Raw genomic sequence first — 17,157 nt, 5'->3', positions numbered from 1 at the left:
GTGGGTTTTTCAATTATGAACTATGCTGTAAAGTTTCCCCAAACTGCAAACTGTAGCACTGGATATGTGCTCTAGCTGAGCCTTCATATTTGGTCTGTTCAAATCAGAACAGTCACCTAAAAAATATAGTGATCTGAATTTCACAATCAAACCAGGGGTGAAATCTAAATTTTTTTGCTACCAGTTCTATGGGCGTGGCTTGGTGGGCATGGCTTGGTGGGGGGGGGTCATGTGACTGGGTGGGCATGGCTATGTAACCATGTGACTGAGGGATCAAAAGACAGAAACTCACTAACAATGTCCTGCTGGAACAGGATTGGACTAGATGACCTCCAGGTCCCTTCCAGCCCTGGACTATCCTCTGAAGATGCGTCTAGTGCCAGGTTTGTACTTCTTCCTTCTTCTCCTCCTTCCTTCCTTCCCTGCTTCCCTGACTCCCTCCCTCCCTCCTTTCTTTTCTTTTTTCTCTCTCTCTCTCTCAAAAACGAATCTTCCCCATACACCCCGTTTTTCCTCCCAGCAGGCTTCTTTGACTAGCACCCAGCTGAGCCGTGTGATCATCTGAGGTTCTTTTTTTTTTACTTTTAAAAGCATTTTTTCGGCCAAAGAAAAAATGCTTTTAAAAGTAAAAAAAAAAAAACTTCTGATGATCACGCAACTCAGCTGGGCATGGTGGGGGGGCAGGAATTTTTGCTACTGGTTCTCCGAACCACCCGCCGCCATCACTGTTGGATTGGGCAATCCGGTCCGAACTGGGAGCATTTCACCCCTGAATCAAACCCTCTTTATGAGTTTTCCAAAGAGGATTTGGGGTCCTTCCTTAGGACACAGCCACCAAGTTCTTCTAATAATACTATTAGCACTTCATTACTAGCAGCCTGGACTGGGATATATTTTATAAAATGTAACTGGCCACTTGTTCTTCAATCTTTTCTAACTTTCAGTTATTTTTGAACTGTGAGGTTCAGATTAAATAGAATAAGGTTGGAGTGGGCTGCTGGGGGTTCGCAGGGGCTCGGGAGAAACTCTAGCTAAGATTCTGTGCAGTTCGAAGAACCCCCAAATCACACTCCTGGCTGCCCCCGCCCCTGCCTCCCCTCTCTCTCAAGAGTCCCCACACGGCCTGTTTTGGATGCAGGTAAGTGCAGGGCACACGTAGGGGCGCGGGGAGGGCAAAAAAAACAGGACTACTGGAAGTTTGGAAAGGCCGGAAATACCTCTGGAACCTGGGGAGGCTGTTTTCGCCTTCCTGGAAGCTCAAAAAAAGCCTCTGGAGCCCGGGGAGGGTAAACCCTCCCCTGCTGTGGTGCAGGAGGCTGACTAGGCTACGTCCACCATGGCCGTGCCCACCCAGCAACCGGGCAGAAAAACCCTTGCTAAAATTTTTGAAGCCCATCCCTGATAAGATTCATCTCCAGCTAATCTGTCTTATGTCCAAGCTCCGATACCCCTTCTTCTCTGCTACAGTGCCCACCTTAAGGAAGATTCTTTAAATTAGGTTAACTCATCCCCTTGAGAAGTTCCTCAAGACCTGGTTATGTTATCAGGCCTGAGATTCCCAGGGAACTGGAGACTTATTTAGATGGCAGGAAATAAATAATGCTGAGCTGGTTATTCTTATCCTTTCTGTCTAGAGTTTTTATCTCTGCTTTTTTATAATATACCTTTTTGAAATGATTTTTATATTATTGGGGGTCTTTTATACATGGTTTTATCTGTTTCTTGTTAGTCACCTTTGGTGAAATGGGCAGCTAGGTAAATTTGATTGATTAATAAACAAATTAAAAAAAAAAACCAAGGCTCAATAGCAGTGGCCATGATGAAAGTACAGCGGAAGGGGTGATGCTAAATCCTGGAGATTTGCATTTACAAATCTCTAGTTATACAATTCTTAGAAAAAGCTTCAATCTGGAGCTTTTTTCTTGGAGAACTACAGTCAATCAATGTACATCTGAGATGCATAACCCCTATCTATTTAAAACCTGCTGGTTATAAAGACATTCCCCAATAAGCGAGTAATGGACTTAAAAGCTAAAGGAAAGAAACGGGAAAAGATATAATAACTATAAAAATAAAAAAAAGAAAATGAAGGAATGGAACAAAAGGAGGAGAATTCTAAGAAGTTGTTGGCTAGATGGACCAGGAGAAAATGGTTAAAAGGAATATGATATACAAGTATGGTAAACTTTATGATTAACATTGGTGATTGTAATGTTTGAATAACTTGAAATGTAACATTTTAATATGAATGGTAGAATGTAGAAAAATAATGGTTGTGAAATATAAAATGATATATTTAAAGAGGTTAAGAGATAGAAAGTTAAATGAAATTGAAATGATAATTGTATTATTACTATGTATAGATTTGAATGAATTGTATTAATAGTAGGATTGAAAAAAAAATTGAACTTAAGGTAATGGAAAATGATAATTTGAAAGTATTTACTTAGAGGGGAAGATGATCGTAAATGATGATAAAATTGTGAACATAATGATTTATTTAGAAAAGGAAATTTAAATGAAATGGAAATGGAAGATAGGCTTAATTAAATGTAAAATGATAATTTGAAATTATTTACTTAGAGGAGGAGATGATTGGAAATGATTATATAAATTGTGAAATATAAAATGATTTATGTAGAAGGGATTTATTTAGAAGAGGAAATGGAAACTTAAATGAAAGGGAAATGGAATAAGATATTTTTACTTAAAAAAGATGATGTGGAAAATAAAATTGAAGAAATATATTGTTAAAAGGGTAAAATGATTAATAAGGAAATGGCCCACTTTTAGAAAACAATGGATAATCAGAAATAAGTGTGAAATATCAAAATGATTGTGTGTAAATTAAAGGGTTTCATTAGAATAAAGAAATATTGAAAAATATATGTGAAAGGGAGAAATAAAAGAATGAAATGAAAGAAGATTAAGATTAGGTGGTTAGGGCGGATGGTATGATTGGTGCACAGGTAGTCCTCGATTTACAACAGTTCATTTAGTGACCGTGCAAAGTTACAGCACTGAAAAAAGTATGACCATTTTTCACACTTACGACTGTTGCCGCATCCCCATGGTCACGTGATTAAAAGTCAGATGTTTGGCAACTGACTCATATTTATGACAGTTGCAGTGTCCTGGGGTCATGTGATCTGCTTTTGCGACCTTCTGACAAGCAAAGTCAATGGGGAATCCAGATTCACTTAACAACCATGTTACTAACTTAACATAGGGAATGATTCACTTAACAACTATGGCAAGAAAAGTTGTAAAATGGGGCACTTAGCAACATTAATATTGGGCTCAATTGTGGCCGTAACTCGAGGACTACCTGTACCTACCATTTTCACCTACTCATAAGCCAACCATCCACTATTTGTTTTTCTGAAACTGGATTCACATATTCATTTTAAGCAAACGCCTTCAAGTTATTATGCACCCCGATGCCGATATTGAGAGAGGACTCTGACTAAAAAAATGAAATAGCCTTACACTGAATCAGACCATAATTTATCTAGCTCAGTATTATTTATTTCCTGCCTTTTCATACCAGGTGACATAAACAAGTACTAGACCACCCTCTTCCCATAATTCTCGGTTGACATGTAACCCAATACACGAAAAGGTTGAGTAGCTGGTCTACTCCAGGACGCAGCTACATGAACTCTTCCCACAATCAAGCAAAAGATTCCATCTCTCAGTTCCACTGTCTAAAACCAGGGGTTAAATTTGAATGGTTTGTAGGCTTTATGAGCTATGCTTATGAACTCAGGGTCCAAGAACTCCCACACAGCACTGGCTTTATTTTTTTAAAACTGTCTTCAGCTATTTCCTACCACAGCTACACTCTGTCCTACCATGCTGCCAGCCACTGCTCCTTCCAGCTAACTAATGAGAAGATGCAAAACAAAAGCAAAACACTAGGTAGTTTTCTACATTTTTATTTACTTATTGTAGCAGGAGCTGGGGGCGGGGAAAGTTTTGGAAAAAAAATCAAACTAGTCCCTGTACCTTTTGTTGTTATGATAACAACACAACTGCCCATTAGAAGAAGACGACTGAGGTAGCAAAGTACAATTGCACAAAGAAGACAACCAGGTAAAAGGTAAAGGTTCCCCTTGCATATATGTGCTAGTCGTTCCCAACTCTAGGGGGCGGTGCTCATCTCTGTTTCAAAGCCAAAGAGCCAGTGCTGTCCAAAGACGTCTTTGTGGTCATATGGCCAGCATGACTAAATGCCATAGGCGCACAGAACGCTGTTACCTTTCCACCAAAGGTGGTCCCTATTTTTCTACTTTCATTTTTTATGTGCTTTCAAACTGCTAGGTTGGCAGAAGCTGGGACAAGTAGCGGGATCTCACCACGTTACGCGGCACTAGGGATTCGAACTGCTGAACTGTCAACCTTTCGATCGACAAGCTCAGCGTCTTAGCCACTGAACCACAATTTCAGCTTAACTGAGGGAAAAACCAGAGTTCTCCAGACTTTTGATATTCCCAGTTGGGTCATGTCAAAGTTCCTCAGTGTAATTGCACAGTATATTGCACTTATATACCGAATAGGCTTATAGATATCCCAGTCCATGCTCTGCTGAAACCCATCCTTCTGCACTTACCTAGAGTGTACTATGTCTACCACAGCACAATTTTTCTTTTTTTTTACAATAACACTGCTCATCAGTCTGGAACCCACACCACATCTCTGAAATAAATACAATAGAACGCGTCCAGAAATATTTTACTAGAAGAGTTCTTCACTCCTCCGAAAACAACAAAATACCTTATGCCACCAGGCTTGAAATCCTGGGATTAGAAAACTTACAACTACGTCGACTTCGACATGACCTGTGTTTAACACACAAAATCATCTATTGCAATATCCTTCCTGTAAATGACTACTTCAGCTTCAATCGCAATATTACAAGAGCAAAAAATAGATTCAAGCTTAATGTCAACCGCTTCAAACTTGATTGCAGAAAATATGACTTCTGCAACAGAGTTGTTAATGCTTGGAACTCATTACCTGATTCCATAGTCTCTACAAAAAAATCCCAAAATCTTCAACCAAAAACTGTCTACTATTGACCTCTCCCCATTCCTAAGAGGACTATAACGGGCGTGCATAAGAGCACAAAAGTGCCTACCATTCCTGTCCTATTGTTCTCTTTATTATATATAATTAATATGGCTATGCATATCCTTTACTTATATTTACTTATATTATATAATATTATGTAATATTATATAATATTATATAATATTTACTTATATTCCATGATATGTTTTTCTTTTTTACTATGACAATGTTTATGTATACTGTTGTGACAAAATTAAATAAATAAAAAAAACCTTAATGTCAGATATCCTTTGTTAATACCAGATTTGATCTGAACTTATTTATTTATTTATTTATTTATTTATTTATTTATTTATTTATTTATTTATTTATTTATTTATTTATTTTTATACTTTTATACGTTCACAGGCATATTAAAATACAACAATAATAAATAAGCAATTTAAAACCCAATTAAAACAAAATATTTCAATACTTCAATACAATATTTCAAACTTGTCTTCCAAATGTTTGTGAATCTCTTTGCTTAGCCCTACCCAGTTGCAGACATGTAACATCTTAAAGTTAACTGAAGTAGTAACTGGAAAATATGCAAAACGACAGATCTTTAGAAGAACACAAATGCAATCTACATTTTCTATCTCTTTCTGCCAATGTCCTTGTTTACCTTCAAAGGGCACAGCCTGAGCAGAGAGTATGAAAGGATCATAGTAGCTGTACATCCCCTTCTTCCATACAATAGACATGACTGGGCCAGAAGATAGAACTTCAACCACAGGTTCCTGCCGGCTACACCCATATAGTCTAAAGAATGAAAACAGATTGTTATCATATTCGCAAGTTGAAAAGGATGAAAGGAGGGTTTTTTTAATAAAAAGAGAGGTGCAAGAAATGAGGAGGAGAGGTAAAGAAAAGTCATTACAAAGTGAAAAAGATCAGGAAATACATAAATGTCCTTAGATAAATAAAATATTTTGGCAACAATAAATAATGGTTGCTAGATAGATCATCCTTCTTTCAACTATTTAGAATTAGAATAACAGAGTTGGAAGGGACCTTGTAGGTCTTCTAGTCCAACCCAGGGGTGAAATCCAGCAGGTTCTGACAGGTTCTGGAGAACCGGTAATGGAAACTTTTGAGTAGTTTGAAGAACCAGCAAATACCACCTCTGGCTGGCCCCAGAGGGGGGTGGGAATGGAGATTTTGCAGTATCCTTCCCCTGGAGTGGGATGGGAATGGAGATTTTGTGGTATCCTTCCCCTGCCATTCCCACCAAGCCACACCACACCCACCAAGCCACGCCCACAGAATCGGTAGTAAAAAAAATTGAATTCCACCATTGGTCCAACCCCCTGCTTAGGCAGGAAACCCTATACCATTTCAGACAAAATTTATCTCCCTGGGGGCTAGAAACATATTAGGCATGTAAGAAAATGTAAATATGGTAGTTTCCATGTTCTTGTCGTATCTTTTTGGCAAAATGATGCACACCAAGAAATCTTTTGGCTTAACTTGTATTTTGGGAAGGAGGGGCTAATGGTAACTGTACCTTTCCTGCCTTGCTATACATTTTCAGATTTCACTGTGTAGAAGACATGGCTAAGAGAGGTTAGACTCCACTAGAATGCTAATTTTGAATTTAATATCAAGCATCAGTGCAGGGCTAGCTTTGTGAACCAATCACCACACAAAATTGCACCAGACATTTCTCTTCCTTTCCCTGCCACCAACCAAAACCAAACCTAATTGCTTTGGAGACTGGAAACTTGCCTTACTATATTCTACAGGATTTTTAAACATTAGCAGCTTTTTCCTTAGTTCAATGGGTGCTATTTCCATTGATTATCTGGATCATCATTTTGCAAAATGAAATTTTTTGTATATCCTGAACCTAAACTGAATTTTTCATGTAAGTGGATTATGGGAGAGAAATAGAACTCATGATTACTCTTCTCCTCTTCCCATTATTGCTGCTACAAAATGAAGGGTACCTACGAAGTGATGAGCTGTTTCTCCAATGGTCCAGCTGCATCATACATTGCCAACCGGTCCCTGCATTCTGAGAGAGTCCATTCCAGGTGAAGCTTGAGCATGTGATCTTTGGGGCCATGGAGATGCCAAAGGCAGCTGGAGGCTAAATAGTCTGGACCCTTCAGTTTTAGAACCACATCTTCTCTGATGTAGCTGTACCTATAGCAGCCTAAACAGATGACACAGACAAAATTGAAGATTGCACCATGCAGTTGATAAGAGATGACATGGAAGAAACCAAATACAGTTAATCCACCCACAGTTTTAAGTGGGGAAAAAAATAAACCAGGACTTTTGATGTACCTTTTTACTGATATATCCATTTTTTTCTGCTGCTCTTAATTTTTAAGTAAAGCCTTGCTAACAAGCTATTCAGATTTATTTCCAAAATCTATGTATAATCTACCCCAAATAGATCACTTTGTACCAAGGTAACCAATTTCAATGCATCTAGAACTTTTCGGCTCGAACTCTTCACCTTGCCTGTTTCTCCTCAAGGTTTTCGCCTCTGCGTTATTAGCTACAAACTTTTCTCCTCACCTGGCCCTCCCCCAGTCTTTCACCCCAACACATGGGCCACAGCCCCTCTGTCCCAGTCCCTTTGCCGTGATTGAGGAGAAAAGTTTATGGCTAATAACGCAGAGGCAAAAACCTTGAGGAGAAACAGGCAAAGCGAAGGGCTCGAGCTGAAAAGACCCATTCTGAATTTCAATAATTCTTTCATTGAAAATGAGTCTGCTCCATCCATCGGTCTAATCTAAGGTTTAAAACTAGGAGCATTTAAAGAGTTTGCACCTTTTTATCATGCTGATACCACCTTTAGTCTTCATATACACAACAATAGCTTTCAGCCATGGAGTGAGTATATTCACAGAAGCCTTGCTTATACTAATATATACTGAGAATCATAAACAAGTTATTATTTATGGGTATTCCTTGACTTACAATAGTTCATTTAGTCACCATTTGAAGTTATAACGGCACTGAAAAAAGTGACGTACGATCATTTTTCACACTTATGACCGTTGAAGCATTCCCATGGTCACATGATTTACATTCATATGCTTGACAATTGTCTCACATTAATGTTGATTGCAGTGCGCCAGGGTCATGTGATCATCTTTTGCGACCTTCTGACAAGCAAAGTCAATGGGGAAGCCAGATTCACTTAACAACCATGTGACTAACTTAACAGCTGCAGTGATTCACTTAACAAATGTGGCAAGAAGAAGAATAAAATGGGGCAACACTCACTTAACAAATTTCTTACTTAGCAATATAAATTCTGGGCTCAGTTGTGGTCGTAAGTTGAAGACCACCTGTATTTATTTATGTATTATTATTTTTATTATTTATTCATGAATTTGTTCATTCATTCATTCAATAGTTGCCCATCTCAAACTAGTAACTCTGGGAATCGAATACTCATAAAACAATTAAAAAGAAGTTACAATATAGTACAAAATTAAATATATATGGCAGCCAAGAAAGAAATGTCACATAGATATTAATATAGTCAGGAAATGGGGCCCTTCGCATACTTGAGTTATTGGAAAAGAAGCCTACTTGTGGCACCGAGGAGTAAGTATTGATTTATTGAGACCTACGTATTAAAAAGCAGTGGTTCTCACATCCTTGGACTACTTATTCCATCTGGATTTGTCCTATGCAAGGAGGTCTTTCCAGGAGAAGCTGCTTATCATATCCCAGTTTCACAAGGCCAGATGAGATAAAGACAGAAAATACCTATAACAGCTTCCCCCTGAAGTTATGCTGGTTGATGATCACCTTTCAGAAGTTAATGAAGACTGAATTTTCTGAAAGGTACTTTCAATTTACATTATTTATTTACTATATATTATACCTCTTGGTTTTAGTTAATGAATTGTTTTTGTGCTACTTCCTTTATTTGGGTGTTTTCTTACACTGTTAGATAAGCCTCTATGAGTCTGGAAAGAGTTGGTGGCATACACATTTAATACCGGTGTATACATACACACTCAACTAACAAGGTACACACAGAAAGAAATTTACTTTAAGATGGATAGATATTTTTCATTTAATTTGTGATAAAAGTAGGCTTCTTGCTGAAACAACTAGTGTAAGAGATATTGGGAACCGAATTGGCATCATGCATGCTGTCATGATTCATATTTCTTATTAACCATCTTTTTATGTAAGATGAACTTAAAGAGACACTAACAAGCATTAGATTAAAAGTCAGCCTGTACTAAAAATGCATCAGTATAAAAATACAAGCACAACATTAAAATGGTACATAATGTTACAAAAATATTTCATTTTGTCCCTGATGTCATATTAATTGACGGGGCTTCTGCAACAGTCTTTACTTCTACTTTACAATGCAACAAACATAACCAAATAAATTAAATAAATAAAAGAAGGGGGAAATAAAGATCCTACCCAAGGTGGATTTCAGCACTATTATGTCTTTGAGACTGGATTCTGTGGAAAAGAAAAAAAGAAAAAGAAAAAAGGAAGACAAACACATGAGATGCCACAACTAAACTACCTATTGCTCCTGGTTCTGGTTCATGTCAATCACATTCATGGCCTACTTTACTCCTCTCTGTCTTGCAGTAACACTTCAGTTCAGACCTACCGTAATTCTAAGCCATAGTTTAAACATTCTGCAAATTCATATTGTAAGCATTGCCCTCTTTCTCCAACAGATGCCAAAAGAGAAGGTGCTAGATAGCCATTATCCCCTACTTTAAATTATGTGAGGTTTTACTATGACAGCTGGATTGGTAGCTATGATTAGTTTAAGGAAAGTGTGAGAGATGGCTTCACACATTCTGCTAATTGGGTTTGTCACACTATCATGAAGATACATTTGGTTATTTCACACATCATTCTAAGCTCAAAACCAGGGTCTACAATGATAGGTTCACAAGTTGGGTTTCGTTAAAGTCAGATCACAATATATTTTAGTAGTAGGACACAAATATGCTCAGAGACATCTCCTTCAGCACACACAAGCTCCCATTCCCACCTGACCTTTTGCTTTAAAAAATACGAATATAAAAGAAGATACATGCTGCAGAGCAAAATGCCAGCTTCCATTTCCATCACTATTTCCCCAAACAACTTTGACCTGAAATGTGCCCAATAAACTTTGTTAGAAAATAAACATGATATGCAGCTGCAGCCCAGGACTGTGGAAGGGTGTCAGTTTGTCCAAATAAAGGACAAAGATAAGCAGGGATGGTAGGAATCACTCTGTTGGTAAAGTAAGTATGGTACACGAGGGAAGTATGTGAGTGAATCGGTGCTTTTAACAAGTTGGTTTAGTACGACAGTCATTTTGTGAATGAGGAAATCTTCATAATAACCACGTATATTTGTATTGGTTTGTTGTATTTTTTAATATTGATTTTTAAGTTGTTTTTAATATTGAAATGAGTGGATGGCCATGCAAATTAAAGGGAGCAATATTAAAATGAATTTCACAACACATGCAAATATTCCAAAGATGCCCTCCAGCACAAAACATGCAGAATCCATGAGCTATGTAAACCCAACCTGGGGATGAAAAAGCTGCATCACTTGAAAACAAGCCATACTGTTTGAAAATGATTATAATTATATTACTTATGGCATTTTTGAAATTGCAGAAGTGTCATATTCACATTGCAGTTGTCCCTTGTAAGAAATCTGGTGACTGGTAAAGACATGATCCAAAAAGGCCATAGACCACTGTTGGGGATTTCTGAGAAACTTTGGGAAAAATTATTGGCAGGTCAAAGGTGATTCTTCCATTGACAAAGGCCATCAAGGGTTCAGTGTTGCCAGACTCTATATCTACCATTACCTGAACTGTGTGTTTCCCCAAGGTTAGAGACAGGCCCATTAGCAGCATGCCAGTCATGCAATTTGTGGCCAGTGATTTAGCTGCCTTGGTGTTGGCCAGTATGAGAATAAAGCAAGCAGTCATATTGACCCATCACAGTACTGGTACATCACAAGGTAGAGTTGTTTCTGCAATAGATAGCCACAGCCAGAGCTAATTATATGACTCCAAAGATTTTAGCACCATTTCCTTATGAAATGTTCCATATGTTGTTTACTTCTTATTTCCCTTACTATGAGCTTTTCCCCTATCCTTATTAAAACATTCTTTTCTTTTTTTGCACATCTGTAACTTCTGTCCTTCTAATAACTTGGGAAACCCTTGATGCTTTTTGATTACATCCCCAATTCATTTCTGAAGTCTTTCTGTCCAATATGCATATTTTGACTTAAGATATGTATTTTCATGAATTCTCAGCAATCCTGTGATTTATACTGTAATGCTGAAAGGATATATGGGAAGCACTGCCTGTTAAAATATGGAAGCATTCACCTCTGAATTAAATTCTGCCCCCTTGTCTCCTAATTTAAATACAAAATCTCTGCCAGGCATGCTAGCCAGCCTTAGAGTGCCTGGGGAGACAGTGTCAGAGGGTAAAAAGCTGAAACCATTACAAGTTGTAATTAATGCTACCAATTTCCTTTTTGGGGGGGTGGGTGGAGGAAAGGAGTATTGAAGGATGGATTGAAGGAGCATCCTGACACTCACTAAGAAATGTATTTATGCATTGATAAATCACTACAGGGTGAAAAACCTATCTGTAGAACTTGAGAGTATGGAACACTAAAACAAGAGGGTGGAAAAAATAAAAAGAAAATTGTTTAGGTAAGTAAAGTAAAAAAAAATACTTTCCGTTAGTCTTTAATATCAGCTATTTTGACAAGGGAAACCAGGCAAAAGGCAATTAAGGAAGTCCCTGGTTGCTTAGCATGAATAAAAAGGGAGAAAAAAATGCACACAACTATAACATTCTAGAAAGATTAACCATTTGTGCACTTTATCTGAGCTTTCAGATATAATGCTGCTAGATTCCTGTGTTGGTATAAAAAGTGGTTAGAGGAATAATAGTTACTTTAATGCAATTGTCAGCCTTGCATAAGCCTCCTTGCAAAATAAATTTATTTATTTATTTATTTATTTATTCATTCATTCATTCATTTTGTCACAACAGTATATATAAGCATAAGCATGAAAGTAACTATATAATATATAAGCATATATATATAAGCATAAGCATGCAATAACTATATTAATTGGATATAATGAAAGAAAACAATAGGACAGGAACGGTAGGCACGTTTGTGCTCTTATGCACGCCCTTTACAGACTTCATAGGAATGGGGTGAGGTCAATAGTAGACAGTTTTTGGGTAAAGCTTTGGGGATTTTGAGAAGAGACCACAGAGTCAAGTAGTGTGTTCCAAGCATTAACAACTCTGTTATAGAAGTCATATTTTCTGCAATCAAGATTGAAGCGGTTAACATTAAGTTTAAATCTATTGTTTGCTCTTGTATCGTTGTGATTGAAGCTGAAGTATTTGTGACAAACATTGAAAGCAGATCTGAAGATAAGGACCAATTCTCTATTTCTGAGTAAAAAAGGCAACAGTGCAAATCATCTGGGAAGTCCAGCATGAAGATCAAGAGCCTCATTTTCAATCTCCCCCTCTTTTGCTCTCGCTATTCAATTTCTTTCTGTATGGAAAGCAGCAAGGGAGGTGAGAGTGCTGCAGAAATGCCCACTCATGGAGTGTGAGGTTCTACTCATTTGTGAAATGACCAGAGGCTTGTGCAAGTAAGTACCTCGACTTTCAGTGTGCAATCATTTCTCCTGGGCTTTTCATGCTGCAATTCAGTCTAAAGAAAGTGAGGTAAATAACACTTCCATTAATGCAATTGTCAGCCTTGCATAAGCCTCCTTGCAAAATAAATTTATTTATTTATTTATTTATTCATTCATTCATTCATTCATTCATTCATTCATTCATTTTGTCACAACAGTATATATAAGCATAAGCATGAAAGTAACTATATAATATATAAGCGTATATATATAAGCATAAGCATGCAATAACTATATTAATTGGATATAATGAAAGAAAACAATAGGACAGGAACGGTAGGCACGTTTGTGCTCTTATGCACGCCCTTTACAGACTTCATAGGAATGGGGTGAGGTCAATAGTAGACAGTTTTTGGGTAAAGCTTTGGGGATTTTGAGAAGAGACCACAGAGTCAAGTAGTGTGTTCCAAGCATTAACAACTCTGTTATAGAAGTCATATTTTCTGCAATCAAGATTGAAGCGGTTAACATTAAGTTTAAATCTATTGTTTGCTCTTGTATCGTTGTGATTGAAGCTGAAGTATTTGTGACAAACATTGAAAGCAGATCTGAAGATAAGGACCAATTCTCTATTTCTGAGTAAAAAAGGCAACAGTGCAAATCATCTGGGAAGTCCAGCATGAAGATCAAGAGCCTCATTTTCAATCTCCCCCTCTTTTGCTCTCGCTATTCAATTTCTTTCTGTATGGAAAGCAGCAAGGGAGGTGAGAGTGCTGCAGAAATGCCCACTCATGGAGTGTGAGGTTCTACTCATTTGTGAAATGACCAGAGGCTTGTGCAAGTAAGTACCTCGACTTTCAGTGTGCAATCATTTCTCCTGGGCTTTTCATGCTGCAATTCAGTCTAAAGAAAGTGAGGTAAATAACACTTCCATTTGCTATTATTATTAAGGGAGAGTTCTTTCTCTACAAAATTGTTGGATAATTGTTTCTTCTTCTGAAGACATTCTGAAAAAAAAATCCAACTATTACTTTGATGATAAAGCTAGCATAAGCTCTTGTGAGGCTCTTGTTTGCACAGAGGGGTTAATATCTGAAATATAAAAGTTTTCAGCTGCTCTTTAGGTAAAAAGCAAGAGTCTTTGCACCTCACAAGTGGTAAAGATCTTATCATCTCTTCCTGAATGAAAAGACTCCTCCATTATCAATGTAGCACTCTAACCAATTTATTGTCCCACAATCCATCCTTGAGTTTCTCAAATTCTCTTCTCTTTTGAAAAATTTCTACTCATTTTTTGAATTAAGACAAACAAATTGAGACGGCCTAGGCCATACATCTAGATCCAGCTCTCTTCATCTTCAGGCAGTACTAGTAGAAAGCAACAATGCTACTCATTTGATGATACCATACATGGATCCATGTAAGGAAATTCAAAGAATTGGAAATAATGATGCCTTTTCAAAGACATAACCCTTGTTATAAAAGAAGGGAATCCTGTAGTACTTTTTCACTTATTCCAATGGCTCAAAAGGGCCAAAATGTTCAAATAATCAGACCACCAGATAAATATAAAATATATAGAAGATTTTTCTACTGTCTTCAATGGGATGTTCAGTTGGATCGGGCTCCTATGTATACCTTTTAGCATGTGTAATCTAGCATCTAGTAACAATTATTTTGGTTTAAAAATAATTTCTCAATGTGGTTTATTCTAGAGAAGACATGTCTTACAAGATTAATTGCTCTTGAAGATTATTTCTTCTTTATTGGCAATACAGTAGGTATATCGATATGCAATCCCAAACTACATGGCTTCATTGCACTCCCCACCCCCACCCCAGCATCAATCTGAATTTCAAACTTGGAAGCTGCTGTCTTGGAAATATTAACGGAAGCTATATAGTTAGTACCTACCTAATAAAATTAAAGATTCTGGATCAATTTTGTATTCATTCTGATAAGACAGGTAACCTGTTCTGTTGAAGCTGATAAGAAGTTCATTATAGAGTGTGTCTTTTACTTCTTTCACGGTCACCTCCACATGCCGATCTTTTGGGACTTGAAGGGCGAGCCAGAAGAAGCATGTCAAAGACCCTTCTCTGTTAGAAAAACAACGTTCAGATTTACCACCTCTTTTCTAGTTTTATAGAAACATCATTAAATTATAATAACTAAGTTAAGAGGCTAGAACATTTCCAATCATCGCAAGAGATAACACAATCCAATTATCCAATTCCATAATCAAAATATATCCAAAATTATTTAATGTTTATATTGCAACATCTAAGGCAGATATAGGCAGGTGTCAGACTAGCAACACCCACTGAGGTTTTTTTGTGGGGGGTGGGGAGGTGCTAGAAAATTCACCATTAAAAGGCCAGTTGCAAAACTATAATTCAAATGAGATAGAAGAGATTTCTTTGGGTGGAAATAATACTCTCCTGCATCCCATGAGGCACGAACCAGAATAACTTATATATACAAGTGTAAGCTCACAAATATCCTATTATTATGGAGCAATAAGTCAATTCAAACTCTAAAACCAGGTTGCACACCAGAGTATCTATGAGCAAGTAAGATCAGGTTCTACTCCTGACCATCCATGTTCTATGATCTGTCAAAACTAATAATGCTTCACTCACCCAAAGGCATAGACAGCACTGGAGTTGTAGAAAGAGGCCAGGTTAGTGGCATGAATTAGGTCTTTTAACTGTAAAGGAGATTGTTAAATCATGTCAAGCTGAGGTATGTTGCCCTTAACAATACATGTCACCTCTCGTTTAGTGCATGAAACTAAATCATCTAGCTTGAATGAAGATCATCATACTGTATATTTAAATAATCCCTGTTCCAATTATTTTTATCCACAACCAGGTGCAAAACACATTAGCAATTTCTGAGTAGATGAAAATGATAATCGGAGAGAGAATATGGACATATTTAATTTTGCATGTTATACGACTACAAAACTACTGGGGCAGAACCAGTAAAAAAGCTGTGGAAATTTATACTCATATCCATTAAACTACCTAACCAAATATGCTTTTTTACTCATGAAATCCCACCATCTTCTGTATCTTTGATTTCTCTGCCCAGAAAGCTCTGGATTCCATTCTGCCATGATCCTGGGAATACTGCCGATTGATAATCCTCAAGCTGCCAGAGTAGAAATGCAGATGAGTAGAATCCAGATACTGCGGTCTATAGTCTGCCACAAAGAGATACAGATGCTAATTATTTCTAGGTAATGGAAGGTTATAAACATTGCCATTAGATCATAGGCCTAAAGTAACTACTAATCTGGCAGAAATCTTGTTAGGTTTGTAGTGTAATAATTTTTGCTTAAAGTACACTACCTGGCAATTTTAGAAAATGCAAGATCAACTATATTGGACTTAAATGGAAAATAAGATTTACACACAAACACACACCAATTTAATAACACATTATGGCAAAATAATTTCTGTACCTTATGTGGTTACATCTTGACTATAGATCAGGGGTGTCAAACTTGCATTGTCATATCGTCATCATGTGACGTATTGCAACTTCCCCCCCCCTTTGCTAAACTGGGGATGGGCGTGGCCAGCAGGTGATGAATCTAGCCTGCGGGCTGCGAATTTGACACCCCTGCCATAGGTGAACTAAATAGTCACTGGACATGGCCATGAGACAGGTCACAGGCAGCTATACTGACTCCTCTCCCTGTAATGTTTTCCCTGAGCACTTTCTCTCCTTGATCCCCAATACTGGAATCAGGAATACAAAGAATGACGTATTGCGTTTGTTACCTAAGAAATACCAAGTTATTGCTCCAACTCCACCCAACAGCACCAAGACTATCAAAACTGGGATGCAGCATTGGTAGATAATCACTTTATTCTTCTGTCTGTTTTGTGGTGGTAATTCCACTGGATCCTCCTCCTGTTCTTCTCCCTCAGTCATAGTTTCCTTACCAAACAGCAAAGCAAGAATTAGGATCCATGATTTATATTTAAGGTTTCCAAATATGTTACATTCCCATCTAAATATTTCCGGGGCACATTTATAGACAAGAAAAAATGGAAGCAAGCACAATTTCAAGAATGTTGAAGTATTACTTTCTTGCACTTAGGGGTATACTGAGTCCACAAGGAATAAAAACAGTAGGGGAAGATAAGATGCTGTCTTTCTCAATTCAGTAAACAGCAGCTAACTCTGGCATGTCACTGAATTTTATTTCAGTACTAGATATATGCTAGCATCTGATGCTACATCTGAAGGCTGCAGGCTACTTCAAGGATCAAAACAAGCACCATAAATACCCAGACCAATATCTTAATTGCTTCCCCCTGGAGTGACCTACAGAAATTCAATATTGAAAGGCTGAAATTCATTGTAAATTTATCTGAGAATAA

At 37.5% G+C, this 17,157-nt stretch overlaps 1 protein-coding gene across 1 annotated transcript in view; it reads right to left on the bottom strand.

The window, feature by feature from the left end:
- TMPRSS6 (transmembrane serine protease 6) overlaps positions 1-16,705 on the bottom strand; it is a 32,725-nt gene extending 16,020 nt beyond the window's left edge. Inside the window, exons 1-7 of the mRNA XM_058189642.1 lie at positions 16,552-16,705; positions 15,826-15,968; positions 15,403-15,470; positions 14,675-14,859; positions 9,529-9,570; positions 7,069-7,273; positions 5,741-5,877 (exon numbers count right to left, since the gene is read on the bottom strand). Of these exons, the coding sequence (XP_058045625.1) occupies positions 5,741-5,877; positions 7,069-7,273; positions 9,529-9,570; positions 14,675-14,859; positions 15,403-15,470; positions 15,826-15,968; positions 16,552-16,705 (934 nt within the window). The remainder of the gene's footprint in view (positions 1-5,740; positions 5,878-7,068; positions 7,274-9,528; positions 9,571-14,674; positions 14,860-15,402; positions 15,471-15,825; positions 15,969-16,551) is intronic.
- Between the last annotated feature and the right edge of the window lie 452 nt (positions 16,706-17,157).

This window comes from Ahaetulla prasina, chromosome 7, assembly GCF_028640845.1.
Source record: "Ahaetulla prasina isolate Xishuangbanna chromosome 7, ASM2864084v1, whole genome shotgun sequence".
NCBI classification, from domain to species: domain Eukaryota; kingdom Metazoa; phylum Chordata; class Lepidosauria; order Squamata; family Colubridae; genus Ahaetulla; species Ahaetulla prasina.
Note: the sequence above shows the minus strand (reverse complement) of the source record. Positions and strands in the feature narration are given on the sequence as shown.